Source organism: Saccopteryx leptura, chromosome 12, assembly GCF_036850995.1.
Source record: "Saccopteryx leptura isolate mSacLep1 chromosome 12, mSacLep1_pri_phased_curated, whole genome shotgun sequence".
Taxonomy (NCBI): domain Eukaryota; kingdom Metazoa; phylum Chordata; class Mammalia; order Chiroptera; family Emballonuridae; genus Saccopteryx; species Saccopteryx leptura.
The window spans coordinates 1,196,975-1,214,083 of NC_089514.1; the positions used below are offsets into that span (position 1 = coordinate 1,196,975).

Consider the following 17,109-nt stretch of genomic DNA (forward strand, 5'->3'; position numbering starts at 1 on the left):
GCCAGAGGCTTTGGGCGCTCCAGAGAAGACTGAGTTCTTCTCAGCCCCCGGCCGCTCCCACTTGTCAAAATGAGCGTCCTACTGTGTGCCCACCGGCCGGAGCTCCTGGAAGGAGCATCGTCCTGTCTCAGCCTGTTTCTGGGCTGTGACCCTAACGACACCGCAAACACTCCACGGCGTGTAGCCTGCTGTGGACAGCCAGCCTGTCCGTGGTCCAAACTGGGCTTAGTTACCTTTGCGTAAGCCCCCTTGTAACTAACCCTCAGCCACACGCGGACTTAAAAGGCCAGTGGAATTTAAGATAAGCCCCGTGTCTGGGACAGAACAGGAGGGGAGGCAGTCCCGGTGTCTCCCAGGCTGGGGGAAGAGCTGCTCGTACAGGGGCCGCCGTCGGCCGCCCGCCCACCTCGGCCAGCGCGGTGTAGTTCCCGGGCTCCAGGACGTAGCTGGGGACCGTGAGGGTCTGCCTGTGAGTGCTGACGGCTGGAGGGAGGGGCACGCGGGACCCCGCAGAGTTCCTGAGGCTCCAGGCGTAGGCGAGGGTTTGGGAGATGTCACAGAGAACGGCGGCTTCAAAGGTGACTCCCAGCGTCACGGGCTGAGACCGCCAGACCTGCACACGAGAGCCAGATGCCCCGTTAAGTGTGGAACCCCCGGTCCAGAGTGAGTGACGAGAAACGTTCACTCTGCACAGAACCCCAGTCACGCGTGTGCGTGACCACAGGAGGGGGCGGGGGCTTAACTTCCGCTACAGTGTCACTGTCTCTGTTCCAAACACAAAGCCTTCTGCACCTGTGACCAGACTGCCCAGGTTCATGAGCTCGTGTTAACCAAGGTGCCAATTCTGAACCCGTAATAACAGCAATGGTGACAGGGTGAGCCGGGGGTGAGAGCCGGTTCTGAGGCAGACACATCCGAGGACGCTGTCCCGTCCTGCGTCCTGTGGCTACAGAGCTGGAGGATTATCCACCGAGATGCCACAGATCTGCAGACAACTGTGTGCAGGCCCGTCGCCTGCTGAGCTCAGAGACAGAGGCGAATAAAGGTGACACCAAGGCCAGAAACAGGCGTGTCCCTCCCTCGGGCCGGTCGGTTGGCCACAGGTCCCCGGGCCCTCACAGGTGCCCCTCGTGACGAACGCAGGGGGTGACCTGGACTAAGTGTCCCCACACGGCTCCAGCGGGAGAAGGCCGCTGCGTCTGCCCCGGGACTGCAGGCCTCACCTGCACCCTTCCCGGCCCCGAGCTCCGGACGCGGGGCGGCCGGCAGGGCTGGTGCCCCACGAAGAGCTGTGTCCTCAGGGAGGCGGCGCTGACGTCATTGAAGGCCAGGACCCTGACCGTGAACTCTCCTTCCCTGGGAGGAGACGGGCAGACACGGAGACACTGACTCCACACGTGTCCGCGGTCCCTGCGCTGTCACACCACCCGTCTGCGGTCACAGTCATGAGCCCCCCCACTGCCACAGCGGCTGCAGCTGTCCACAGGCACAGGTCAGGGCAGGCGCTGGAGCCCAGACTGGTGTCACCGGCTGTACTAGAAACAAGCATCCCCATGGGACATGCTGCTTCCCTCCTCAGGAGCTATGGCCTGGTCCCCGCCCACCTCAGGGTGTCCTCCTTGGGTCCCCATGTGACGGGTACCCCAGGCCTGGGACGTGCTGCTTCCCTCCTCGGGAGCCCTCCCGGCAGCAATGGCCTGGTCCCCGCCCACCTCAGGGTGTCCTCCTTGGGTCCCCATGTGATGGGCACCCCAGGCCTGGGACTAGGACTCCCTACACAACTGTCCTGTGGTGTGTCCTGCCCCAGGAAGTGCAGGACAGACCCATGGCCAGGGGGTGAGGCCGCCCCGGGGGAGGTGCAAGAGCCCAGCCGTGGGGGTGCAGGACCGGACGGTGTGACAGCACTTCCTGGCCGAGAAAATCATGTTTACTAAGAAAATGCATGTTCGTTCTGCAAGTGATGCCGACGGTCAGTCACTCCAGACATCTGGACGTGAGGACCACCGCCTGAGCCTGTGAGGACCAGTCTCCCGCCTCGTGGAGCACAAGGCAGGCCCTCTGACCGCTGCGCCTCACCTCCTGTAGACGTGACTGTTAGAGCCGTTCCCCAGGCCGCGGGCGCCGTCCCCGAAGTCCCACAGGTAAGCAACGTCGGAGCCGAAGTTGAGCCTGCACTCGAAGGTCACGGTGCTGTTCACCAGGGCCCAGGGGGCGGACGTCAGCCGGTTGGCAACGACTCTCCTCTGCACGTGGACGTGGTGGGGCTCCGAGGCCACCCGGCCGACCCCGTTGGATGCCTGGACCACCACGCGGTACCTGTGGGCGGGGCCAGGGGCACAGGACAGACGGACGGTGAGCAGGGTCAGGCCAGAGACAGACACTGCACATGACTCCACAGAAAGGCGGGAGCTGCAGTCACTTGTAGGAATTATCAGAGCACCCAGTGACTCACAGCTTTCTGGGGACCAGGGGGTGACACTTGCTGACCTCCCTCTTCAATAGGTAACAGACCTGTCGTCACAGGGAGGGGCGAGCACCATCCCCTTCTTGAGAGGGGAGCTTGCTTAGGCACCACGGTGGCGAATGGCATCTGGACGGGACTGCCCGATGCCCGGGTTCCGCCTGCCACCGCTGCCTTTAAATCTGTTTGTGTCCCACTCACAGAAGTGCCACGTGGCCCAAGGGGAATGTGCCCCTCTATGCGGAACGACTCCAGTGGCAGCTGAGCCTGCCCCAGGCAGCCGGCCGCCCGAGGGGATGCCCACACACGCACCGCCGGGGGGGGGGGGGGGGACACGCCCACACACGCACCGCTGGGGAGGGGGAGGGGGGGGACGCCCACACACGCACCGCTGGGGAGGGGGAGGGGGGGGACGCCCACACACGCACCGCTGGGGAGGGGGAGGGGGGGACACGCCCACACACGCACCGCTGGGGAGGGGGAGGGGGGGGACGCCCACACACGCACCGCTGGGGAGGGGGAGGGGGGGGACGCCCACACGCGCACCGCCGGGGGACGCCCAGTCTCCTCCTGATGCTGCTGCTCGTCGTCCTCACTGGCGGACGGTCTCCGAAGAACCAGGTGAACTCCAGGCGAGTGGTTTCCTTGGTAACAGCCACAAACGTGATCTCGGTGTCGGTGGCAAACACGGTTCCGTTCGTGTGGACAGAGACGGCTGCAGCAGAGGGAAGGGACGAGGGCGCTTCAGCCACAGGGGCCGCGACTGTCCAGGGCCCAGGCGCTCACAGCCGAGTGGGGAAGAGGCTGTGGGTCTGACCAGCAGACCATGAACAGGGAGCAGAGGGAACCCGTGACGTCTGAGTCCGCGCCCATCAACTGAGTCTCCAGCCACCGCCTCTGCTGCATGGAGCCCACCCGCTCACACCCTCAGACGGAAGCCTGATCTGTGGTTTCTAGAAAGTCCTAGAAGCAACCACAGGTGGCCACGGCGCCCACGCGAGAGCAGGCAGGGTCTGGGCGGAGCTAACCACAGGCCCGGTGCTGCTGTGGCCTGAACCTCCACGCACTGTGCGGAGGGTGCGTCAGATCTCCAGCAGAATGGAGACGTACGCTGCATCCGGTACCCGACAGTCACGCTGGACCAGGCCCGCCCCTCGCCCAGGCGGGCCTGCGAGGCGAAGGACACGTTCCAGGAGGAGGTGGCTGAGAAACGGTGCGTGACGACCGTGCCTGCAGGGGAACAGAGAGAAGCCGGTCTGGGCGCCGCTCCAGCCTCCACGGGTCGTGGCTCCGCCTCTCCACTCTCCCTCTTTCAGTCCCAAGAAACCCCAAATTCAAGGCATATGCTTTAGAGCAGTGGTCCCCAACCTTTTTTGGGCCACAGACGGGTTTAATGTCAGAAAATATTTTCACAGACCAGCCTTTAGGGTGGGACGGATAAATGTATCATGTGACCGAGACAAGCATCAAGAGTGAGTCTTAGACGGATGTAACAGAGGGAATCTGGTCATTTTTTAAAAATAAGACATCGTTCAGACTTAAATATAAATAAAACGGAAATAATGTAAGTTATTTATTTCTCTGCGGACCGGTACCAGTCCGCGGCCCGGGGGTGGGGGACCACTGCTTTAGAGTCAGACAGACCTGGGAAACATGACCTCTGTCACAAAATCTCTCGTGAAAATGTTTCCTCTCTCTCGAGAACACCCTGCCTGGTACACAGGCTGTTTTCTGAAGGGGGGAAGCCTACGTGGTGACCGCTGTCTTGAGTGGAGTGGTGACAATGTGAACGCCCACAGCTGCGGACGGGGTGCCCACACCCAGGTGTCGGCTTGCCTCTCGGATCCGCGGCAGAACCACCAAAGGCGAGGGCGTGGTCCCCGTGGACGCTGCTGGAGTTCATGAACACGGACACGTCCTCGCGGCCCATCTCCACGTAGTAGGGCCCCAGCTGCGCCGCAGCTGCATGAGACGCGTCGCGGATTGCGGCGGTGAGCGCGTAGACGCCTTCTGCGTGGGAGGAAGGGCGGTGTTGGGGGAGGGTGAGCGCGTAGACGCCTTCTGCGTGGGAGGAAGGGCGGTGTTGGGGGGGGGTGAGCGCGTAGACGCCTTCTGCGTGGGAGGAAAGGCGGTGTTGGGGGGGGGGTTGTCAAAAGCAGGCACACGGCGAGCGTGTGGCACAGCCGTGAGGGGAGACTGACACGGGAACGGCACGCAGGCCAGCTGCTCCTGGGGGAACACGGCCCCTGCGGGGGCCCCACACTCAGCGGGGGGGGGGGGTTGGGGGGGGGCACACGACTTGTCTCAGACCTTCAGGATTCCCTCACAAGGGGTGTATGTTTTCTTTCGCCCGGGCCTGAGGGTCACGTAGCTAACTCTGCGCGTGGAGACGTCACAGAATGACAGCAGAGGTGCCCCAGCACACGGCAAACGCACACGGACAGCGTCCAGGGGACCGTCCCCGAGAACCACGAAGGCCAGTGACAGAAACGGCCGGTCCTCCGTCTCACAGCCTTGCACTGTGACCGCATGTGACTGCGGGTCGCCCGTTCTGCGGCGGGCTCACCTCTCCCCCCCCAGGACTGGCCCGGGCCTGAGCTCAGGACGGCTCTCGCCTGCTCGTCACCATGTGAAGAAGCCGCTAGCCCAGGGTGACAGGAGGTGCAGGACTCGTGTCCCCGTCAGCCTGGCCGGCAGCCAGCCCAGCTCCAGGAGCCCCGTTGCCTGGAGCCCACCTGAGACCGGCCCACTCGAGTGGCTCACGGAGACCTCGAGGCCGTGCGGTGGTCTGGGACGCAGCCGTGGTGAGAGTCCGCCCCCACCCCCGAGGAAGGCCTCGGGCAGCCCTAGCCCAACGCCACACACCACAGGCTTCAGTTGTCTACCGGACTCCCAGCCTCACCGCGTTCGCGGCTTCTGCTGGTTCCCAGGATGAAGTCCTGAGGGGCCCTCACCCTCGGCTGAGTGGGTCCCCCTTGCGCACCCGGACCTAGCGCACCTGAGCCCTCACCTCACGGAGCTGGGCTCTACTGCCTGCGGTGAACCTGCCTGTGGGCCACCCTGCTGGGCTTACACGAGCCCCCTGGGGGGGGCTGACCGCAGAACCTGGCGGAGCCCCCCCAGCTCCCACACTGCCGCCTGCCTCGTCCCCAACCTCGGCGCGGCCACTAGATGCACAGTGCACGCTCACGGGGTCAGCCCAAGTCTGCACACAGGAGACGGAGCCCACGATCCCAGTGAACAGCCTCCGGTCTGCCCTCTTCCCGCACAGGAGGCGGCCAGTGCGCTGGCCTCGCGACCTCAGGGCCGATCCCACCCCCTCGCCTGCTGTCAGTGGAGGTCACACCTCCCCCCCGGGGCTGGCAGGAGGGTCACAGAGCACCTGCCCCGGGGACCGGCAGACCAGCTGGCACGCAGGGCCGAGGTCCAGCCTCACACCCGTCAGGACGTCCTACCCGCGCTCCTGACACGGAACTCCGCGCGTACCTTTCCTGTACTGGTGGTGAGCGGTGACGGCCACCTCCGCAGACGCACGGCGGACGCTCATCTGAACCCCAGAACCGTCCCCGAAATCCACCACCAGACACAGAGCTGCTCCGGGAGCCGTTTGAATCCAGAACCCCAGACTTGGGGGGGCTTGAGCGTCAGCCTGCGGTGGGCGGCGGGTGACGGGATGTGCCCTGTCCTCAGGACCCGGGGCCGAGGGGGCTCCAGGGTGACGCTGGGCGCGGGGCCTGAGCTGCTGGTGACCAGGCGGGGGCGTGACGCGGCTGTGGGTGGGCACAGGTCCAGGAGGAGGGCCGTGGGAGCTGTGGGAGAGGGCAGCCTTCAGACCATCGAGGGACACGGCACCAGGATGGATAGGAGGGGGGGGGGGAGCAGCCAATCACAGGGAGGGATAGGACACGGGGGGGGGGGGCAGCCAATCACAGGGAGGGATAGGACAGGGGGGGGCAGCCAATCACAGGGAGGGATAGGACGGGGGGAGGGGGGCAGCCAATCACAGGGAGGGATAGGACGGGGGGGGGGGAGCAGCCAATCACAGGGAGGGGGAGCAGCCAATCACAGGGAGGGATAGGACGGGGTGGGGGGGAGCAGCCAATCACAGGGAGGGATAGGACAGTGCATTGGGGGGGGCAGCCAATCACAGGGAGGGATAGGACGTGGGGGGGAGCAGCCAATCACAGGGAGAGATAGGAGGGGGGGCAGCCAATCACAGGGAGCGATAGGAGGGGGGGGCAGCCAATCACAGGGAGGGATAGGATGGGGTGAGCAGCCAATCACAGGGCTCACGTCACTGTCTCTCAAAGTGGGGGCCCAGAGCCAGAAGGAACTGGAGTACAGAAACACCTCCAAACAGAAAGAGGACCCTTTCATGGCGTGGAAACGACGTGTCTTAAAGGCCAATGTCTGTGCCCCTGGGTGACCCTTCTCTGCATGAGCTCTGTGCAGAAACATATAGGCAAGCAAAGCTCAGGACGTACAACCGATGAGACACAGAGGACACCGGGTACCACGGGTCACTAGTGGACAGCAGTGGACAACAGCGTGATCCGAGACCTTGTGCTCTGACAGCAATGGCCACGGCCACTGAGGTGAATGGTAAAACCGCCAGCTCACTGGGTGTGATCCTGAGTGCAGGGAGCCCCTAGAGCAGGGGTCCCCAAACTTTTTACACAGGGGGCCAGTTCACTGTCCCTCAGACCACTGGAGGGCCGGACTATAAAAAAAACTATGAACAAATTCCTATGCACACTGCACATATCTTATTTTAAAGTAAAAAAACAAAACGGGAACAAATACAATATTTAAAATAAAGAACAAGTAAATTTAAATGAACAAACTGACCAGTATTTCAATGGGAACTATGCTCCTCTCACTGACCACCAATGAAAGAGGTGCCCCTTCCAGAAGTGCGGTGGGGGCCGGATAAATGGCCTAAGGGGGCGGCATGTGGCCCGCGGGCCGTAGTTTGGGGACCCCTGCCCTAGAGGGTCACAGGCCTCCGCACCCCCCTCGCCCTACCTCCTGGGCAAGATGGTGGACTGTGAACTCAGGGCGCTGGTCTGAGCACATGCAGCTGCTCCGATGGTGGCAGTGGCTGGTGTGACATCAGTCCGGGGCAGCAGCTCGGGGACCATGTCCTCTGTAGAGTGTGGTGGTCCCACGGCACAGGAGGGGACCTCCACCTTCAGGCTGCAGGGGCCCGCAGGACAGGGGCACTGGGAATGGGGGTGACACCAGTGAGGGTCAGACAGGCTGCCACGTGTGCTCGGCAGGCAGCCCAGGCTCCCGACCCCGTGGGCTCCGGCCCCACCACTCGACCACGAGGAGGCAGTCGTTTGTACCCCCCACGTAGCCAACAGAGCGCCAGGATCCCGCGGTGGCCCGAGGCACTTTCATCGGGAACTGGGGACAGTGACGTCACAAGGCCATGCTGTGCCTCTGGCTAAGCCAGCGGGGAGTGAGCCGCTCTGGACTCGGCTGTAGAGCCAGTGGGGAGCGAGCCGTCCTGGACTCGGCTGTGGAGCCAGCGGGGAGTGAGCCGCTCTGTACTCGGCTGTAGAGCCAGTGGGGAGCGAGCCGTCCTGTACTCAGCTGTAGAGCCGGCGGGGAGCGAGCCGTCCTGTACTCGGCTGTAGAGCCGGCGGGGAGAGAGCCGCCCTGGACTCGGCTGTAGAGCCGGCGGGGAGAGAGCCGTCCTGTACTCGGCTGTAGAGCCGGCGGGGAAGCGAGCCGTCCTGGACTCGGCTGTGGAGCCAGTGGGGAGCGAGCCGCTCTGGGTTTGGCTGTGGAGCCAGTGGGGAGTAAGCTGTCCTGGACTCGGCTGTAAAGCAAGCCGACAGCCCAGACCTGCGGCCCCCGCTGTGGGGACAAACGTCAGCTGTGCTCCCAAACCACCTGCCCAGTCCAAAGGACAAGTTCACGCTGCGGCTCCCAACAGGCTGAAGGCCACTTGTGCCCCAGACACTCACCTGGACCAGCCCCTGGAAGGCACCGTCCACTTCCCCAACGGCACACGTTGGTCGGCGATGGGGCGCCGGGTCATCGCTGCTCCAGCAGCTCAGGATTTCGATGGAAGATCCCCGGGGGCTTCTGAAAGTGAGGGAACAGAGGAGACCCCTCAGTCAGCCTTCCCTCCCTCACCGGGCGCGTCCAGCAACGACCCCGGGTTTGCTCATGTGGGCCGGTGCCCGTGAGACGTCAGGACAGCCCCAGGGACTCGTGACCGGTGCCAGCTGTCCCCTGGGGAGCAGGGCGGCTGCCCCAGGTCCCGCTGAGAGGTCACTGAGAGGTCACTGAGAGGTCACTGAGAGGTGGAGCGTGTTCACAGCACTGTCTGCAGCCGTGGCATCTTCACCGCACGACACCCAGAGGCCAGAACGCCACAGAGCCCCATCGTCCCCTGAGCAGCTGCAGTCGGAGGCCGTGAGGTGGGACGGGGCCGGGACAGGTGAAACGGACAGCCAAAGGGAAGGAGGTGGGTGACCCCAGATGGCACGGGCTGCTGTCAGGACCCTGGCTCTGAGGCAGTGGGACCCCGTGCAGGGTTTTTTTTTTTTTTTTTTTTTTTCATTTTTCTGAAGCTGGAAACAGGGAGAGACAGTCTGACAGACTCCCGCATGCGCCCGACCGGGATCCACCCGGCACGCCCACCAGGGGGCGATGCTCTGCCCATCCTGGGCGTCGCCATGTTGCGACCAGAGCCATTCTAGCGCCTGGGGCAGAGGCCACAGAGCCATCCCCAGCGCCCGGGCCATCTTTGCTCCAATGGAGCCTTGGCTGCGGGAGGGGAAGAGAGAGACAGAGAGGAAAGCGCGGTGGAGGGGTGGAGAAGCAAATGGGCGCTTCTCCTGTGTGCCCTGGCCGGAATCGAACCCGGGTCCTCCGCACGCTAGGCCGACGCTCTACCGCTGAGCCAACCGGCCAGGGCTCCGTGCAGGGTTTTGACAACCATGCCAATGGTCCAGCAGCTAGTCTAACCAAGTCAGGTGGCTGCCATTGGCTGGGACACCTCGTTGAATGTAACAAGGCTTAAGACGCTAATGACCAGCCTGGCTCCTGACGCAGCCCCAGGAGCAGCCACCAGAGGGCAGACGAGGACGCAGTGTAGGCGGACCTGGGAGGCCTGAGGGCGGGGCCCGGCTCTATCTCTGCAGACCGAGATGTTCCCTGTGCAAAGTGTCTGCAATTACTGAGTAATGAACCCCAAGCTGGTCTGCCCCCAACCACGCGGGTCTTCCAAACGCCAGGGAAGCGAGGAAACGGAAACCAGGGAAGGGACAAGCCGGGACCACGCACATCATCTTGCAGAAACGACGAGGGCTTTCCTCGAAGATCTGGGCACACACAGCTGAGGACCAACCTCACCGCCCCCTCGGGGAGTGCCACCTACCCCTGGGCCCCGGGTCCCCACATCACGTCAGGGTGACGCCCAGAAGACACCTCACACAGGGTCAGCCCCCAGGTAACTGCCTCCCTCTGCGGTGAGAGGAGGCACCACACAGGGACGCCCCCGGGGGGGAGATGTGAAAGAATTCAGATAGAGAATTATTATACTGTCCCTGGCCAGCGAGGAGGCCCAGGCCTCAGGCTCTGGCCGTTCTGTGTACACACTCACTGTCCCTGGTCACAGGATGCTGGGCTGGCTTCCCTCGTCACTACCTGGCACCCTTAGCAGAGCAGAGCTGTGCGGAGGGCACGTCATACGCCCCGGCCACTCCCTGGGGCCGTCTCACTTGCACTACTGATCCCTAAGGTCCGTGTTTATGAGCACGTGGTTCTGAGCATCAGCTGGGAGCCCTGGCCCTCGTCCCTGTCCCGCAGGGGCCGCCTCTGGGAGTCGCCTCCCGTCCGAGGAGGGGACAGCACGCTCAGGACCAGCTGTCCTCCAGCTATAGGGCCGCGATCTGCAGGGTCACGGGCACTGACCGCCAGGACGGTCTTCCTCGGCCCTGGGACCAGCTGCTCGCCTCATCGTCAGTTGGTATGGGGGGCATGCTTGCTGGTCAGTGCCACCAAGTTAAACTTTAACCTGACCCCCACAGGGGACCAGGCCCAGTCTCAGCACCGCAGTCCCAGGACAGACCACCTCCCCGACACTGGGCCGGGGAAGGAGGTATAAGCGGCATGTGCCCAGCACACTGAACGTAGCCAGCGAGATGTGACAGCTTCCAGCGTCACACCGCCCCCTCTGGACACGTGTGTGCCGGTGCTCACACAGCACGGACAAGGTTTGGACAAGACCGTGGTCTCAGGATGTCTCCCTGTTCTGGGCTGCTCTCCCGGGCTCCGCACCACGGACCCGACAGAAAGGGCAGCCTGGCTCTGTGTCCTGTGGGCAGCGGGCAGCTCTGTGAATGCTGAGGGCATCCTGGTTTGTAGGGTGAGCGAAGGGCACTGGCTCAGGGCTGGAAAACGCAGCAGGATGAACCCCCTCTCAGCACAGGCTCCAGACTCAGGGTGCACCCCAGACCCCGCCACCGGGCTCCTGCAGCTTTCCCTGGGACGCTGGCCCCGAGACCCAGCAGCCGCTGCCTCCCCCGCAGAACCAGCCCGGGGCCCCCACGGAAATGTGGCCGTCTTGGCAGCTAAATGGACATGCTGTGTCCAGAATTTGTCTCTGCCAGCATGGGCCAGCCACGGAGTCCCTGGTCACCGGTCCTTGTCACCAGATCATGACAGCAGCTGATTAAAACTCAAGTCTGTGGACGGTTCTTTAATCCCAGCAACTGCTTGAAATATAACTTTTTGCCTCTGCTGATAAAAGGTGGAATCCTCTTTTTGAAAGAAAAGTTGCTGAAAGCAAACTTTCAAATAAGGCCTGTAACTCTCCCGACAACGGGCAGCTCACCTTTGCTGGTCACCAGAAATGCCCTCGGCCGACTCCTGGCCTGTGGAGATGGAGGTCTCTCTCGGGGAGGGCTGGTCACAGCCACGGCGGTCAGCCGGCCAGCTTCCTTCAAAGTCCCCTGGAAGATAGTGAAGTGGAGCAGCTCCTGTCCCGAGTCCGGCACTGTGAGCACCTGGGGTCAGGACACGCGTCACACCAGTGGACAAAGGACAGCTGACCATACCCTCCTAACGGGAGTGGCCTTCTCCCCACTCCTCTCAGAAGCTCCTCTTATCAAGCGGGCTCTGCAAGGGGCTGCGTGTCTGCCCCAGACAGGCCACTGCTCCAGGGAGGCTGCGGGGACCCCGAGGAAGTGACCCCGGGGACAGGCGGGCCACCTCGGGGTCTCTACCAGGACTCTGGCAGCCTCACTGCCCCACCCCCACCCCAGCTCTTTCACTTGGTGTTTAACCTCACTCACTCTTCTCTGCTCCTGGGCTGAGTGGATTCCTCTTTACCTGAACAAGGGACACCAAGACTGGGGACATGGGGGTGTTCTGTGGCTCCGGCCGCCTCCCAGGGCAGCGTGGAGGGGGAGACGGGGGGGTGGGGTGGTGGCTGAGCTGGGGGAGGGGGGGCTCAGGCTGAGGGGGAGACGGGGTGGGGTGGTGGCTGAGCTGGGGGAGGGGGGCTCAGGCTGAGGGGGAGACGGGGGGTGGGTGGAGGCTGAGCTGGGGGGGCTCAGGCTGAGGGGAGACGGGGGGGGGTGGCTGAGCTGGGGGGGCTCAGGCTGAGGGGGAGATGGGGGGGTGGTGGCTGAGCTGGGGGGGCTCAGGCTGAGTCCTGTGCTTCCCAGGACACTGACAGGATGGTGGTCAACAGAGCCCGGACCCCTGGAGAGTTCAGAGTCGCTGCACAGGCCTCCCGCTGACCGCTGGCCCTCAAAGCCTCCCCGGCCCCAGCCCCCTTCCTGCTGGGTCTGTCGGGGGTAAAACCCAGAAGCTTCAGGAAATGTGTACTTTCACATCACAGTGAGGTCTTTTCAAGGTCCTTGTGTCTACAGGGAGGACCCAGCGCAAACACAGTGCCCTCTGAAGCCTGTGGCGTCCTCTGACCTGGAAGGGGCACATCTGTCACCCTCCCTCCTGTCAAATACGAAGCCTGACTCAGAGCCACCTGCCAGGCAGGCCAGAGGGACCGGAGGGGACAGCCTGGCTGCCTTTCCCTTCCCAGGGGGACCACACGCACTCAGCAGGGCCAGGCGGAAGTGTGTGAAGGCCACACAGCTAACCCGAGATGCTGGCAGGTGACAAGGAGCAGAGAGGTGACACGACGAAGGGAGAGCTGTCCCTGTGCAGGGCCCGTGCTGACCCTGGCTGCAGGGGCTCTGAGCTCAATTCAAAATCAGTAAGGTCAGGGGTCAGGGTCAGGGGTCAGGGGTTACGATTAGTCCCTCCACCACTTGAACCACACATCGACAGCCTGTGATGGACACAGAACGCCCACTGCTGTGTGATGTTCTGGTGGCCGGTGCTGGGCAGGTAGGTGGTGCTGAGGGCCAGGCCGGGTCCCCCTCCCCCACACCTCAGACTGCTCCCCACTTTCCTCAGCACAGCAGAACCATGACCTCCCGTGCCAACAGTGAGAACCAAGGGGCTGGCCGTAAAGGGAGGTTGGGACTCTGAAGCAAACTGGACAGTGTCACCAGTTTCCCAGCTGAGCCAAGTACAAATACCCCAAATGCAATCAGATAAATGGCTTTAAAAATGGCTTCTTTTAGGAAATCCCCATCCAAGCTCCTTGTTAGGAATTGTCAGACCTGCCAGGACGTAGCAGGCCCTGTGGCCCGGGCAAAGGGACGAGCCCCCATGCCAGGACAGGAGCCCAGCGGGCAGGAGCCCGAGAGCCCCCAAGAGCAAACACGGACCTAGTGACCCACCTGTCCTGTTCTTAACAAGTTTGGATGAACGAAAGTCTGCTGTTTGGATTTAACCACAAGCTGTGCTTCAGGGGCAGCAGCCTCTAGCACTCCCCTCCGACGCCACGGACACGGACCCAACAGACACCCGACAAGGGAACAGCTGCCGAGAGCGTCACCGCGTCTGAGGGGCCTCAGCAGGCGGCAGGGCGTGGTCCCGACGTCCTGGCCGCGTGACGTGATGTTGCTACACCTGCACCCACAGCTCAGACCCGTGTGCACGGAGCACACACGTGCAGAGCACACACGGAACAGCCCTGTGAGCAAGTCTGTGGGGAGAAGCGGGCTGGCTGCCCGGGTGTCAGTGCCAGCCCGGCTCTGAGGGCTGTGACTGCAGGCTGAGCTGTCCTGGTGTCCCTGCCCCTGCACAGAGCCCCCCCGGGTGCAGGCTGAGCCGTCCTGGTGTCCCTGCCCCTGCACAGAGCTCCCCGGGGTGAGCTGTCCTGGTGTCCCTGCCCCTGCACAGAGCTCCCCGGGGTGAGCTGTCCTGGTGTCCCTGCCCCTGCACAGAGCTCCCCGGGGTGAGCTGTCCTGGTGTCCCTGCCCCTGCACAGAGCCCCCCCGGGGTGCAGGCTGAGCTGTCTCGGTGTCCCTGTCCCTGCACAGAGCTCCCCGGGGTGAGCTGTCCTGGTGTCCCTGTCCCTGCACAGAGCTCCCCGGGGTGAGCTGTCCTGGTGTCCCTGCCCCTGCACAGGGCTCCCCCGGGGTGCAGGCTGAGCCGTCTCAGTGTCCCTGCCCCTGCACAGAGCTCCCCCGGGGTGCAGGCTGAGCTGTCCTGGTGTCCCTGCCCCTGCACAGAGCTCCCCGGGGTGCAGGCTGAGCTGACTCGGTGTCCCTGCCCCTGCACAGAGCCCCCCCCCCCGGGGAAGCGCCCGAGACCTCGAGCGTGAACAGCCACCTGCACAGGCCTGAGCCCTGGTTTCTCAGGAAGCAAGTGCCTGTGGCCTCCAGGCTCGTTGGCTCCCACACAGCCTGTGGACAGCAGGCGCCTCCCGTGCTGACACTGACCTCCCGTGGCGCCCACTGACCCTGCAGCAGGGGGCTTCACCTGGGCACATCCTGGTAGCTGAGGCAAAAACACGAGCAAGTTGCTAATCCTGGCAAAAGTCCACTTACTGTCCCTGGAGCAGCTCCCAGGAACGGGCGGCAGCAGGCAGAGCAGGGCCAGGGCCAGGGCCGGGGCCAGCAGCCTCCCCTGCAGCCCCATGCTCCTTCCTGAGGGCACCCCGCCGGATCCCAGCCCTGGGACAAAGAACTGCAGGGAAAACACAGAGGCTCCCGGGCAACAGGGCAGCCCGCCCACCCCGCCCACCCCGCCCCGTTAGCACCTGCGGGTGGACACTCAGCCGGCTGAGTCCCTGAGAAACTCCTCCCCAGGGCTGGGCTTACCGCCCCCCCAGACCCCCACCCCCGCACCCCGCAGAGCCCCCAGCCCTGCAGAGCGTCCTGACTGGTGTCAGTGCGAGTCCTCTTGAGGCCCAACAGCAGCAAAACAGAGTGTCACTGGTCACCAACGTGGGTGACTGGTGCTCTGTCCTTCACTGCGGAGGGCCGTCAGTGCACCCGAAGACTCCGTCCAGGTTGGAGAAAACAGATTTACTGCCCCTGGGACTAGAGCAGCCACCGTCCTGCGCAGCTCCTAACTGCCGAGTCACCCAGCCTCCCAACTGCCGAGTCACCCAACCTCCTAACTGCCGAGTCACCCAACCTCCTAACTGCCGAGTCACCCAACCTCCTAACTGCCGAGTCACCCAACCTCCTAACTGCCGAGTCACCCAACCTCCCAACTGCCGAGTCACCCAACCTCCTAACTGCCGAGTCACCCAACCTCCTAACTGCCGAGTCACCCAACCTCTTAACTGCCGAGTCACCCAACCTCTTAACTGCCGAGTCACCCAACCTCGTAACTGCCGAGTCACCCAACCTCTTAACTGCCGAGTCACCCAACCTCTTAACTGCCGAGTCACCCAACCTCGTAACTGCCGAGTCACCCAACCTCCTAACTGCCGAGTCACCCAACCTCCTAACTGCCGAGTCACCCAACCTCCTAACTGCCGAGTCACCCAACCTCCTAACTGCCGAGTCACCCAACCTCTTAACTGCCGAGTCACCCAACCTCGTAACTGCCGAGTCACCCAACCTCTTTTTTTTTTTTTTTTGTATTTTTCTGAAGCTGGAAACGGGGAGAGACAGTCAGACAGACTCCCGCATGCGCCCGACCGGGATCCACTCGGCACGCCCACCAGGGGCGACGCTCGCCCCTCCCGGGCGTTGCTCTGCCACTACCAGAGTCACTCTAGCGCCTGGGGCAGAGGCCGATGAGCCATCCCCAGCGCCCAGGCCATCTTTGCTCCAATGGAGCCTTGGCTGCGGGAGGGGAAGAGAGAGACAGAGAGGAAGGAGGCGGGGGTGGAGAAGCAAATGGGCACCTCTCCTGTGTGCCCTGGCCGGGAATCGAACCCGGGTCCTCCGCACGCCAGGCAGACGCTCTACCGCTGAGCCAACCGGCCAGGGCCTCACCCAACCTCTTAACTGCCGAGTCACCCAACCTCCTAACTGCCGAGTCACCCAACCTCGTAACTGCCGAGTCACCCAACCTCGTAACTGCCGAGTCACCCAACGGCGCCAGGCCTCCTGGGAGCTCCCTTCCCCCCACTGGCCACAAAATAAAACCTTGTGTCTGAATCTTGGAATTCAAACACCCTGACAAGGCTGCCCCCAAAGGTGTCTGGTCCTTCAGTCACTGAGAGCCTAGGGTCATCTGGCCCTACTGCTCCCTGCCCGCCCCCACCGCTCTCTGCAAACACCCTGCAGCAAAGCCCCAGAAAGGACAGTGACTGGCTGTCACTGAGCCACTGAAGGGTTTGTTGGCCGTGTGGACTTCTCTCAAAAGCACGGTGCGGAAAGGTCACTGACCACTGCGGCCTCGTCTCTTTCCAGGGCAAGGACGGTGAAGACAGCACCACGCCCCAAGGGGGTGGACTAGGTCCCAGCACCCAGGTTTTAAATTTGAGGAGGGTCTGCTCGTCTGGGTCCCCTCAGCCCACATGCACCCCTGCCACCAGCCTGGCCCTGCCCTGTCCTTTTCTCAGGAGTCCTTTCCCCGAAAGCCACAGCGAGTAGGTGTCACTCGGCAGCGACAGCTGATGTCATGAGCAGGACAGAGCCGTCTCAGAAGTCTGTGCAGTCTGGGTCCGTCTGGATTGCGTGCAGGGGTTCAGGACAGGTTCACGCCCGCAGACGGCCGCTCGATGCCCCACGCCCAAGGCCGGCTGGAGCCACCACTGCCCGGTTATTTCAGACGTGCCCAGTGAGGACAGTCCCCCTGTGTCCCCCAGAAGCAGACGTCACCCAGCACCGAGGGAACAATTCCCAACTGACCACTCTGCTCCAGGAAGTGGCGAAGCTGGAATCCGGGCAGCGGCCAGAGCGGCCAGGGAGCCGCGGAGGAGGGTCCTGTGGGAGGGGCTGCCCCCCCTCACCCCAGCCCCCGTTACTCAGACACGGGGGTCACGAGCAGAGCAGAGGGAGGTACCAAGGCCAAGGTGACACCCTCCCCCAGGCCTGGCTCCCCAGGAAGCCCCGTGCCCTCTAAGGGCCTCGATGTGTGTCGCCCTCTGCTGGGGCTGCAGGGCCAGTGCGTCAGGTCCTGGCTGCTCCTGGACTGACCCGGCCGCCCCGCTGCGGGGCCACCGCGCACTCACCAGAAGCCCTGTTCCTGGTGTTTTCACTGAACTTCACAATCCAGACGAGTTCCTGAATGACGCACTTCCTTCAAGCCTAACCGCTGGTGGCGAAGCGTTGGTCAGTTCTAGGAGCTGGTTTGAGATACGGGGT

General features: G+C 63.4%; 1 protein-coding gene across 1 annotated transcript in view; it reads right to left on the reverse strand.

The window, feature by feature from the left end:
* Positions 1–7,864, reverse strand: part of PKD1L1 (polycystin 1 like 1, transient receptor potential channel interacting) — a 76,032-nt gene extending 68,168 nt beyond the window's left edge. Inside the window, exons 1-9 of the mRNA XM_066354259.1 lie at positions 7,779–7,864; positions 7,487–7,657; positions 5,948–6,270; positions 4,298–4,573; positions 3,572–3,691; positions 3,008–3,176; positions 2,077–2,316; positions 1,224–1,356; positions 407–613 (exon numbers count right to left, since the gene is read on the reverse strand). Coding sequence (XP_066210356.1) covers positions 407–613; positions 1,224–1,356; positions 2,077–2,316; positions 3,008–3,176; positions 3,572–3,691; positions 4,298–4,573; positions 5,948–6,270; positions 7,487–7,657; positions 7,779–7,864 — 1,725 coding nt within the window. The remainder of the gene's footprint in view (positions 1–406; positions 614–1,223; positions 1,357–2,076; positions 2,317–3,007; positions 3,177–3,571; positions 3,692–4,297; positions 4,574–5,947; positions 6,271–7,486; positions 7,658–7,778) is intronic.
* Between the last annotated feature and the right edge of the window lie 9,245 nt (positions 7,865–17,109).